Consider the following 12,589-nt stretch of genomic DNA (forward strand, 5'->3'; position numbering starts at 1 on the left):
AACTGTCTGAAGGACAGCAGGTATTCATAGCATGGAATCCATGTTTTCAATATCTAGTATTTGGACAAATTGAATGCACCCATATCAGTTTTAATGGATGTGTAATGAATTTAAATCAATGTGAAAGTCCATTTACAGCCAAGGATCAGACCGTCTCAAGGACAGCTTTAAGTCAAACACATGTGCGCAGTTCACAGCAGAATGGGGACATGTAATTCGATACAGACAGCTGGATAATTAAAAAAAACTTGTTGCTGCAGTCGGCTCAGCTCAGCATTGGGGGGAGTCATTAGAGTCTCGCTAATGCCAAATGGAAAATGGTGCAAAATGATGTGATTATAGTGGGCTGTAAGTAAATCCATTCTATTACATGCATGTAGAGAGAGGCTCAGTAATTTCCTCATTGAGCTGAGCGATGTTCAGAGGAAATTAGATATTACTGCGCTTCCACCAGACATTGACGGATTGATCCGGCTGCTCTTCCATCCAATTAATTTGTGTGTCTTTTTGTTTTGATGCAATGGATGTTGATGAAAACAAGCCAGCCTGGGGTGCAGTTAAAGTCAATGTTAACACATTAATGTGTGCATCATACAGCCGGAAATATAGCATAATATTATATGATGAATCATTTGTGCATGATCGTATTTTGACACTTGTGTCATTTAAGTAATCTCTTGTATACATGAGCTTCAGCAGTATTCATGCAATATGAAAGATAAAAAGACATTAAAAAAAAGGCTTATTTATTATTCATATACCACTATTCTCACTGCATAATGCTGGATGACAGTTTCTTAAATGCTACCTATGTTTTTTGGTTCTATCCTAGTCTATTTTCTCTGTGCAATTTTTGGATTTAACCTGCAGTCTGTCTCAAAATATTCTTGCACTATGGAGCATGTAAGTAGTATTTTGTAATGACTTCATCAAAGCAGTGAAAGACATTTAAATAGCTTCATTCTTCACACAAAAACAAAGCACCTTGTTAATTTTCTCTCACATCTGTTGATTTTCTGAAGGAACTTTTGTGTTAAAAGTCTTCATTGGAACCAAAACTAGAGTCACAGCACACCCTCAGAATACCATTAATTACATATTTAAGTGCCTGTATTGGGTTATGTCATTCAGATTAAAATGCATCTGATTAAGTTTGGAAGAAAAGAACAGTCACACATCACACCTGAAGTAGCTAGTTCCGCTACATTAGCTAACTGCAGAGGGATTAGGTGTGCTGCTGCTATCACCATCATTATAGCTGTTATTACATGCCTCTTCAAATGTTTCCCACCTGAAATGCAGAGCTCGACTGCAGTGATGTGTGAGAGAGGAGTCGCTCCAGTCAGCTGCTGTATCTGCAAGGAGGCGATAGGGAGGCTCAGGCTGAGCCCAGGCTCAGGGCACAGTCCTGAGGGGAGCGTTAGAGCAGCCAGCCGCTGCACAATAGCTCCCCAACAAGGTGAGGGAGATTGGAAGACATCCATCAGAGAGGACCGGGACTGATGTCAAGTGACTCGGACCTATTTCCCCCGGGGATGTGCGGACCCAGGAAGGCATTTATGAAGTAGAGAAACAAATGATGACAGGGACTGAGGCAAGCCAGTGTGTGAGAGGAAGCCTGGATGATAAACCTGCAACATAAATCTCTGTGCAGCAATTAAAAAGCATCTAAAAGCACCAAACAAAGCTTTGGCTCCCCTGATTTATGAATGATACTTGAAGTCAAAGGAAAATTGATCCGAATTGAAGAGAAAAGGGAATGAAACTTTAATTAGGAATAGGCCGTAATGTCCTATGTCTCTCTTTTTTGTTTTTAAATAAACGTCTGAACTTTTTAAAATCAATATTCAGTATTCCAGATACATATCCTATTATGGAGGTTACATTCATAATTCAAGTCATGAATCAATGAGCCTCCAGCATTTCTTGTCAGTACTGGAGATGACTCACCATAAAAAGAAATTAATTGAAAGTCTCTCTTTGTTCAAAGGCAAGTATAGCATATATTCATCTGGAGTCAGTCAGCCTTGAGTACTCTTTGCGCGCGATAACAAAATGAGCTTGATTTGGCTTAATGGAAGATGCAAAACAGTGGCATTCAGAGCTGTTTTGAGCTCGGCTTTAGTGCTGCTTTGAAGTCGTACCCCTGTGAAGATGACCTATTTCCCAGACATGCAGCTCTGCCCGGGTGGAGCTGTAGTTTGAGCTGTCACAGAAAGAGTCAGAGGGGCGTTCGCCTGTGGTATTCATGACGGGGGGATAGAGAAGATTTAAACCATTTGACTCAAGAGCCTTTACCCCTCCACCTCCACTGTATATAAGCCAATACTCTGCATTTAACCGAGAGCTGTGTTGCTTTGGCCTCTGTGAGCATCTCGAGCATGAAATCACTTGCAATGTTGTGCAGATGAACTGAATAACACTTGTGGATGTGGAAGTGGACTGAGTGGAAATACTTGATAGAAGGGGGATTGAATAAATTAAAGGGAGGGAGAGAATTATATTATTGTCAGGGAAGTATTTACAGAAGTTGGAGGTGATGCAGGAAAGAAGTTTAGGGTATGAAATTTAGTTTACACCAAAAATAAACTCCCTGCATTTCATTACAGGCTAAATCTTGAAGTATTTTCTGCCTGTGACTGTATTTACTGGTTATGTTTGGGAAAATAAGAACGAATGTGTGTGGTATAGATATTGACTTCAGGTCTACAATAGTTTCTTTATTAGAAGGGGTTTCATTTTGGAGCTTAAATGAGAACATGTAATGTTTTACACCTGAAGTAGATCTCTGTGGACGTGTTTGGTCAGCCTGTTCTTATTCTGTGCGCCACAGAGAGGCACTCTAGCTCCGTCCTGGGATCACATCCAATCATTTGGGAGAGAAATGTTGTGACAGTGTTCCAGATAATAGAATCTGATTTTTTGGGGATATTTTTTAAAAGGAGATAAATTCAGGGTGAGTTTGTGCAGAGCTGGCACATGTTTGTGCGTAAAAACAGCACCGACTGACAGCAGCAGCTACAGTAGAGCTGCTCTCTCTCAGTGCTGGTCACTTCTCATGCAGAGCGCGTCTGCGGAGAGAACCGCCGAGCTCTCTGCGTCCTTCACACTCTCCACGAGCGAGGACAGTGAGCCAAAAAAACACAGCACAAAGTGTCGGAACATTATCGCGTGCTCTTTTATTTGGTGGACAATCAGGCCGGAGTCTGTCGGGAACCGGATATCTGATCGGGAAGTCAGCGCGTCCTCGTGCTATCTCGCTGTAAGGAGGCAACAGAAGAGGGTAGACAGCGTGGTTTGAATACAGATGAGAGCAACTATTGACACCTCCAGCCCACTAGTCTGCTGTGCGCGCGGTCAAAGCTGAAAGGACGTGGCTGCAAAGGATCCAGCTTTATATCTATTATCCATATAGATGCTTGTATAGCAGCTGAGCATATTTTCTTATCTTTCTTCTGGCCACCTGCCATCGGTTCTCCTGGAAGCGCACAGAAAACCAATAGATCTTACCCCCCTAAAACCCCGAATCAGGCGAGAGCCGTGTGCGTCTCTGACATGCTGTAAGTTCTGGGTATCTGGACTGGACCTGTATTATGGCTTCGCTGTATCAGAGATTCACCGGGAAGATCAATACCAACAATTCGTTTCCGCACCCACCTGAGGCCAGCCACCTTCTCGGTGGACAGGTTGCAGACGAGGAAAACGCAGCGAAGACCCCTCAGCAGGTCGGCGATGGAAGACCTTACGTGCAGTACCGCAAAAAATGCGTGAAGGAGGACGAGGATGTAAGACACTTATACTTTATTTACCTTAATACAATAAACACCCTCAATGAAAAATCTCCAGGTGTGTAGTTTAGGCAGTTCCCATTCATGGAGACAGATACACATAGATACATAGGCCTGGAGATGGAGAAGCTCCTTTCTGGTTTTATCCATACAAGCTGGTTTAAAAGTTTATAAATGCCAATGTCATTATGGTACCCTGGCTTTAAAATGTGTTTTCATGTATTGTGTTGGACTGTAATGTTTTTCATAGATCAACACCCAATACACAGCTTTTGCCTTCTGTCAAATATAAAGTCCAGTGTGATGTATTTAATGACATATCCACGTCATCAGTGAGTGTCTAACAGATGAAGATGTGAAAACCTGTACTGTCTGGCATGCTTCTCTTGTAGCCTGCATGTGCTTCTCTTGGTGCTGTCTATGGTGCTGAAATGGCAAAAAAAAACAGCTTAAGGTTTTGGTCATAGGCTGTGATGTCACCCTCAGTTTCTTGCATGATTGACAAGCTTTACTTGAGAGAATTGGAATCTAGTTGAAGGAAAGTATGTTAGGCCTCTTTGACAAGTTTCTCCAAGACAAAATTTCAACTTTAGCAACCTTTGACCTGCTTCTGCTTGTTGTACAGTTTGTATGTGAAGATATATGTGTCACACTTCTTTGAAAGAAATTTGTATCTGAGGACACTGTAGTTGGTTGATTTGGCATTAACCCTGTTGTGATGTTTTCCTCAGTTGTTGTACATACCGTGCATCATTGGCATTATTGTTAAACATCTGCCTGCAACACTCAGAGCCAGGTTGTTGAATAGTAATCTGATCACATCAAAGCTATCAGACAGACCAAATTTTACAATCATGGTGTCCAAAAGGAAGGATTACGGATTGCGGATTGGATCAGGTAATCCAATCATGTCTTTTATCCAGATTAAACCTCAAGTTTGTGTTGTTCAAAACCTTTGAGTGGGATTGGGATAACTGTTATCCCAAACATTAGGATCATTCTGAACCAAGCAGGGGGCTGGATTAAGGCCAGATTATAGCTGCAAAATGTAAGACGGCTGTTGAATTGATCAAACAAACCTAATTTCATAAGATGTTTGATATTTCAAGCCATTTCTCATATTTTGCACTCAAATGCTGGATTGGTACAGTGACTGGTATGAGTTGGATGAGGTTGTATGAAAAAGATGGATGTTGTCCCCATAAAGTAATGTGCATATTAGTTATTATAATCAAACATGAAATATTTAGTTGAAAAAAGAGATGGGAAAACCCTGTGTAACCTATTTTCTAGATCATTTAAGGACATGGTGGGATTGCTCATGCAGGAGGTGGAGGAGAAGGAGTCATCTTTGATAATGGTGATTGTATGTTAAAATCATTACATGTATAAGGATGTTCCTGCAGTACAAACATAACAATACAAAAATATAATCCAGACTACAGACAAGTGCGGTGACCAGTAAAGAGTAAGCTATGAAGCAGAGAATCTTGGCTTACGCTGCCCACTTGCCCCCTTGCCCCCTTGACAGAATTTTTACAGGAAACTGGTGGGGAAAGTCCACTTGAAGTCTGGGTTCACACATGTAATCCTCCCCAGATTAACATTTTCAGCAGTGCAGAGCATATGTGAGAGAGTTTAACTTCAAGAAACTTTCAGTTTGTGTGGATTTTGGCGCCCTGGGTGTAATCCGGTTTAGGTAATCCTTAAAGTCTGTACCTGGATCAGGTTGATTTTATCCCAGTAATCCAGCTTTCCTTTGAAAAAAATGGGATAAAAGTGAGCCGATTAACTGATCCTTGGTAGAAAAAAAAAAAGTGGATCACCAAATCGAGATCATGTGTTTTCAAGGTTAAAAGTTTTGACAAACCGAGCCCAGGTTATCAATACAATAGTTCCTTTGTCTGATAATGTTGCAAAGTGTAGACTAGCAAGGATTCAAAGATGATGAAATATCTTCAAATAAAACAAAGTGCACAAGTCTTCTCCAACACTGATGCTCTATTCTCCTAACATCAATGACTCTTCTGTTCTTCTAATTAAGGTTCTTGAGGTTATTTCTTGTTTCTTTCTGCTTCTGACTGGTTATCTTTACATGAGCAGAATACAAGAAAATAAATAAATAATGCAAGCTACAACTCAGCTGCTGCAGTCTTTAGCATGCTTGTAAACTTGTAAATGCTCTGCCTCCATGAAGCCCAGATGAAGCGATTTGTGTTGCTTGTTTGCGGGCGACAGTATTTAAACCCACAACAGAGCTGTACTGCACTGTTCTTTTTATCTTTAAATAGCTGCCAACACTGCCATGTTCCTCTGAATTATTGATGTCTGTCACATCAGGAATCGAGTGATAAGGTTGGGAACAGGTTGACACGGCTCGGCCTGTCAACAAAAACACTAAAGCTGGACACATGGAGCGAGCAATCCCTCAATTCTCATAACATTTCCCTCTTTTCTTTTTTGTATTTCCTGAGGTACTGTATTGCTGCAAATGGTGATTTTCTCTCCAGCTATTAAACCCTGGGATTGCTCTCTATGAGTGTGAGCAGGAGCTGCTATTGTGCTGCTGGATTCAAACACATTTATTAGCTTGCACTGTTAACCTTGTGCTCACCTTTAGTCCCCATGTCCCCCTGAGTTGTGCTGGAGCATGAAATTGCCTTTATCCTCGGGAGATGAGGGGACCAATTCAAGAAGTGCTATTTCCAACCCCTCGCTCTGCAGTAAAAGTTTTCACGCTCATTGTTATTTCCATTTAGTTTGCAGAAGGAAAAGGGCAGAGATTGATTTTGAAATGTCATGAGTTTGATAAAGTTATCCAGACATTTACCTGCACTGTTGTTCAGCCCGTTTGTTAAATCTCTCAGTTCTAGAGGTTGCTGTTTTTTCTTCACTGAAGCTGGCTTAAAAAATCTCAATAATTAGATTTTTTTTTGTAAACAACAGTTTAATTTGTTTGCTGCAGTGTTCTTCTAAGCTCCTGAGCTCACAAAAATGCACGCACTGCATCTTTGTTTGTGTATGTGTGTGTGTGTGCTGTGGGATTGATTAATTACGCTCTGCTGTGTGTGTGTGTGTGTGTGTGTGTGTGTGTAAGCATTAGTATTTTATAGTGGAGTTTGCGTCACCTAGGGAGACCTTAGCAGTGTTTTTTGTCTTCCCTTTACAACACTTTTCTGCAAAAGCAAACTCAAGAGTGTTCTCAGTTAGTAGTTGTTGAATGTGGAGGTGAAACACCCTGACATTTCACCTGCAGAATGGAGCCGGGGGAAGTTCTAAAGCATGCTTTGATGCTTTTTCTTTATGTAAGGAAAACAGCAGAGAGGAAATGTAAACATTCCTCTCTGCTGAGTGTCACGTTGTGATAACGAAAGATGGCATGTGACTCGACAGGGTCACGGAGGAAAAATTTATATCCAGCCATTATTCATGCAGGTTTTCTTAGAACTGTAAACTCATAGGCTCATCTCTCCCTCTAGAAGATCTGCCAAGTTCTCACTTGAAAACTTTGTCTCTTTTTCATAATTAAGGTTTAATTTTGCTAAATTATTTAAGACACCAAGAGTAGTATGCAACACGAGGAAACACATTACAGGAAATCAATGAAGAAATGATGACGTAACAATGTAAAAGAACATGGGGCAGAAAGATAGAGATGTCTGTTAACTTTGTATTAACTTTCTGTCTTTATATAAATCAAAATATGAGACCAAGCTTCAAATATGTTTTCAAGATAAGTCTGTATAATCATATTTTAAAAAGAGGTGAAGCTGTCAGAAAATGAGCATCAAATGGAATCTTCCATTTATAGACAACAATCCTCAAAAAGTCACTAAATATAGTTTCTCAGTCAAACTTCCTCCGTTTCAAGCGTGGTCCTATTTTTGAAGTTTTATTTTTGCACATGTTGATCTGAACAGCCTCTGCAGAAGAAGACTGCAGTTTTAGAGTTTCTGAAAATTATCACCTCTCAGTGAATATATTACTTTGACATTTTACTGATTATAATCACAGTAGGGTTCTCAGGTACCTGCCTCAAGCTGGATTCAAGATCTTTGAACACCTGCCCACTGTTTGATCTGGAGGTTATCATGAGGACATTAATGCACATTGTTGTAATTTCCCTTCATGCAACATAAGACTTTGACAAAAAGTGTTAAAAGACAAAAGTTTGGGATCTGTGTGAGACTTTGTTCAGCTTAGAATAGAGAATTCATCGATTGAAATGTACACACTGAATCAGTTCTTATATTCCGACACTGTTGTAGATTATATGTATATCTTAAAGTTCTGGAAAAACACTTGAACAAACTATCTAGAGCACAGCTGTCCAGTAGAACACATTGCGACGAGAGCAACTGCTTCAATGAAACACAATTTTAATATTGCTTCATGTTCATACATGCCGACATTATTACTGATAAACTTAACTCTCAGTCAGGTTGGCTCACTGCCGACATGTTCTGACCTATTAACTTTCATGCTGCGGTGACATAGTGTCCTCAAAAAATTGTCAATCAATACGCTCAAAATCTGAACATGTTCTAACATCTCAAGCTAAATCAAATCCTTTCATAAGAATTAAAGGTGCAGTGTGCGGTATTCAGTGACATTTAGCTGAACAGACTTGGGAGAAATAGAATACAGTATTCCTAAGTATTTTTAAAGTATTATTTTAATATAAAATCAACAACTAATATATGAATGTAAAATAAAGATTTAAAGCTCCTATGGGGAGTTTTTTGACTGGTTATGAATCAGACTGCAATGATCAGTGGTGCCTCTATATGACCTACAAAAGCAATCAAGACTATAAATGACTAGACATGGCAATTTCTATAATGTAAGTTTTAATGTCTTTAACTGCTGCAAGGGGGTAGGTGTCAGTAAAAAATGTTTACCCTCCTGTTATGTTTGTTTCTCTGGAACAGCAATAATGTTCCTGGATCAATTTGACCCGGGGCATATTCAATTATCCAAAAGTGTCAGAACCCCAAAAAATCACAATACACATTTTTTTAAATCAAAATTTTTACTTCATTACTAACCATTTAAATCAAGATTTAGTCCATTGGTGTTCTTTGATTCTCACAGATCATGGTTCAATGAGGATAACTCACTCGTTATTCATTCAAATAATGTTAAAACTTTTTTAAATGTACATTGGAAAGCCCCGAATATAAATTCACTGGTTTACATGACATAATTATTATTATTTTTTTTTTTTTAATGAAGTGATGTTGATAAATTAACACAACACCTCTTCTGTCACACGCTGCCCAGATTTTTATGCTGCATTTAGCTGGTTTGGAATGCATATATTGCCTAAAATAGACTTTTAAAAAGGGTCAATTTGACCCACAACATAACAGGAGGGTTAAAGCACTTTGCATTACAGGGAAGCTCAATCTGCTTTTCAATGAGGATGAAAACATGGAAAAACAATAAATAACACTTGTGTACAGTTATGAATGACATACAGAAGTCATATCAAAGACACTTAACAGCACACTGAAACAATGTAAGGTTGTTTTTTTTTCTTCTGGTATATGACTTCAATACTACACAAGTACAGGACAAAATCCACCAAGATGTAAAAGTTAACACTTTGTCCATGGAGGGCACCAAAATCAACAGAAACCGAAAGCTCCTCACTTGAGCTTTAAATATAAAAAAGGCAAAAGAACATAAAGATTAGAAAAAAACAAAAAAAGTTAAATCAAAAGCAAGAAAACAAACAAAATGGTACCTTCAAGCAGATCCAATAACCTTCTTATCAAGGTTGCATGTTATAACATTTTTTGACTATATCCGTCACACTGTTGGTTGAATCTATGGACAGTTCCAAAGAGATGTTCTTCTGATGTAAAATAATCCATTGAGATTTCCCAGGCCTGCAAATGTGTGATTAGAAAACACTGTTGATGTGTTTAATTAAGAATTTAATGTTTCCTCTTGCTCAAAGTGACTCAGCCTACAACAATGACCTTATGACAGAGGCTGGTGGCAAAAGTGGTTTTGAAACATCAGGAAGAACACAAAGCGCTTTGAGCTCTTTAATTTCTCTGTTGAGATAACTGGAGTGTTGTTATCTCATAACCATTGTATATCAGGCTGGTTAATGTAGGTGTTCATCCTTAAAGCTTCACTATACCTGCATGGATGTCAGCTTTAAATTAATTTGCTTCAGCTGAAGTAGATTCCCTGTTCACATCATTTTATCATCTTGTTTTGGATGGTGTGAAATTGGAGCAGGAAAAGAGTGAATCACAAATCAGCACACACACTCAGCCCGTCCTCATTCGCTCTAGCCGTGCCTACTTCTTACAGATACTCCACATCTGAGTAAGACAGTTTGGCCAGCTTCCCAAGTCTTAGTTTAGCTCTGTGCTTCCTTTGAGGTCCAGAGCTCAGATAAATCAGCCAGACGGAGCTCAACGAGAGCGGCCAGATAAAAGAAAAGAGAGCAGAGTCAGTGAGATCTGATAAGCTGTCCTCATTAGCTCTGCGGCCGGGGTTTTCTGTGAGCTTCAGCTTGATGACTACTAACTGAAGGCTGACACTGACTCTGTTACCTGCTGCACTTACTGAGAATGATGACACATCCTGGCATGACCCCCAGCAACACTGCGCATAGCGAGAAGTGTGCTGTCAAAGTAGTGTTTGAGGGGACTTTTATGGCTTAATCAGAGTTAACAGCCAGGAGGTGTCAGGTTAGGAGGTGAGGAAGAGATGGGGAGTGACATGCTGCGAGGGTCTCAGGTTGGATTTAAACTGGACTTTTGAGTTCTAGGACTGTATTTAACCCTGAGGTCCCTGGGGAAAGTGATAGTTGTGTTGACTTGCTTTCTTATCTGACGGTTTTATAGGTCACAGGCTACTGAATCACGAAGACATTCTTGATAAAAATATATTTGATTATGGGAAATGTTAGCAGGATTTGTTTATTTCAAAGTGATAGTGGTTATGACACAATTTGTAACTGAATCGGGGGGTAAATGATGGAAGCTTCAGCTCTGGGGAAGAGGCTGCTCCTCAGTCTGTGCATGTGTGTCCTGATCGTCCTGTATCTTGTGCGGGATGGAAGTTATAGAATTTGTTAGTTCAGCTCAGTCTTCCACTTCAACAGCCAACACAGTGTATGTTGATACAGCAGGGAGCTCTGGATGTGGAGCAGACTATGCGTATGTGAGCCGCTGGTATCCTCTGATTTAGAAAAGTCCTGAAATAATGTTGTAACCAAGTCCCACTCCTGACAGCAGCAGTTCTCTCAGTTTATGGGCATGGGCTCACTGTTTACACACCGTCCCCATCAGGTAACTTGAAATCTCTCCTGCTCTCCAGTTAGGACATAAGTCTCCCCCTTCTCCTTGGGTCTGTTGAGTCTCATTCTTTCTCTTTGTACTCCGGTTATAAAGGTGTCCTCTTGTGCCCACAGTAAACAGCATGCCATTGTATTCAAAATGTCTTATTGTCAGTATGGTTGTATTTTGGTCTCATCCGAAGACAGCTGATCAATGCACTGCATGCAAAGGAACAGAAATGTGCCAAACTGGGTGGAGGAATCTCACAATTTAGCAGTACAGTATAGTTCTGAGTAGAGCACTCTCACATAACATACTCATTTAGTTTATTGTCAGTATAAAACTGCATGAATTATAGCAGCTTTTGGGTCTGTGTAATTCCAAATGGCTTCACGCATGTCAACAAATTAAACCTAGAAATCAAAAGCTATTTGCAGGTAATCAAAAGACAACATGAGCAGATGAGATGAATGACAAAATCATGTCAAACATTGAAATGAAAGAAAACATCTCTCAAACCATCATGCAGTAAAGGGAACACAAGTCCACCATGCTTTTGCTCCTCCCCTCAGGACAACACAGCATCCTCACCAGGACCTCTCGCTCTGTGTTGCCATGGTTGCAAAGGTGGAGAGGGTGAGGCTGTGTGCTGCTGGTGGCTCTTACTGCCATCTGGAGATGACGCAGCTCTCCCGTCGCTCACAAAAGGTCCACTTCTTGTCTAGCCCACCATAACCAGCAAGACGTGTCATTCCCCTCCCCTTCTTTCTAAAAATCTTCCTTTGGTTCCTCGTGAATGTCAGCCCCCTCTCCTGTTTCAGTGGCTGCTGACAGACTTTTTCCATATCGACCTGTTTTCTTGTGCTCCTCTGTTCCCAAAGGGCATCTCAACAGGTCATCCATTCCCTTGCCGAGCACCTCAACGCACTGCTGACACGCCATCGATCATCTCTCGCCACATTGCCCCTCCCCCTCCTCCTCTGTGAACCTGATAACAGCACGTCAGCAGGCCGCTGCCTCACTGGAAGACCGCCTCCCCCCTCCCCTTGATGATTTACTGTATTATTACACAAGACGACAGTGAGGATTAGTCAGTGTTTAAATACAAAGAAGTATTATTACTCCTTGACGAGGCGAGGATCTTGTAGACTCCTTGATGCTGAGCTTCAGTCTTTAGTGGCAGATGTGACAAACACATCATCTCCTCTCATTTAGCCTTCAGGCAAACTCTTTGATTAAAGTTTTATTCAAATCCCCCAAACTTTTCACAGATTTCACTTTAATAGTGACTCTCATCTGTGCTGCCAAAATTTAGCCAATTAAGTATTCATGCAGTTTAAAAAAAACACTTCTTTTGTTGGCCTTCAATTATTTTTTTTGATCTTCTGGTTTTTGATGGCAGTCATATCACATCCCCTTCCTGCCTTTCACAGGAGATTATCAGCTCACTTCACAGATGTGACTTCACTCTGGATCTTAAATATTTCCTTTTTTTTA

At 40.3% G+C, this 12,589-nt stretch overlaps 1 protein-coding gene across 2 annotated transcripts in view; it reads left to right on the forward strand.

Annotated features, from left to right (window-relative positions):
• The window catches only part of LOC117827358 (dipeptidyl aminopeptidase-like protein 6), a 131,888-nt gene that overhangs the window by 37,927 nt on the left and 81,372 nt on the right, over positions 1 to 12,589 (forward strand). The window contains exon 1 of one of the 2 annotated variants that reach the window (XM_034703923.1): positions 2,830 to 3,785. The exons of the other annotated variant lie outside the window; for it this stretch is intronic. Within the exon in view, the coding sequence (XP_034559814.1) occupies positions 3,594 to 3,785 (192 nt within the window). The 5' untranslated portion in view covers positions 2,830 to 3,593. Of the gene's footprint in view, positions 1 to 2,829; positions 3,786 to 12,589 lie in introns of those variants that run through there. 2 annotated transcript variants of the gene reach the window in all.

The sequence above is a fragment of the Notolabrus celidotus genome, chromosome 15, assembly GCF_009762535.1.
Source record: "Notolabrus celidotus isolate fNotCel1 chromosome 15, fNotCel1.pri, whole genome shotgun sequence".
NCBI lineage: Eukaryota > Metazoa > Chordata > Actinopteri > Labriformes > Labridae > Notolabrus > Notolabrus celidotus.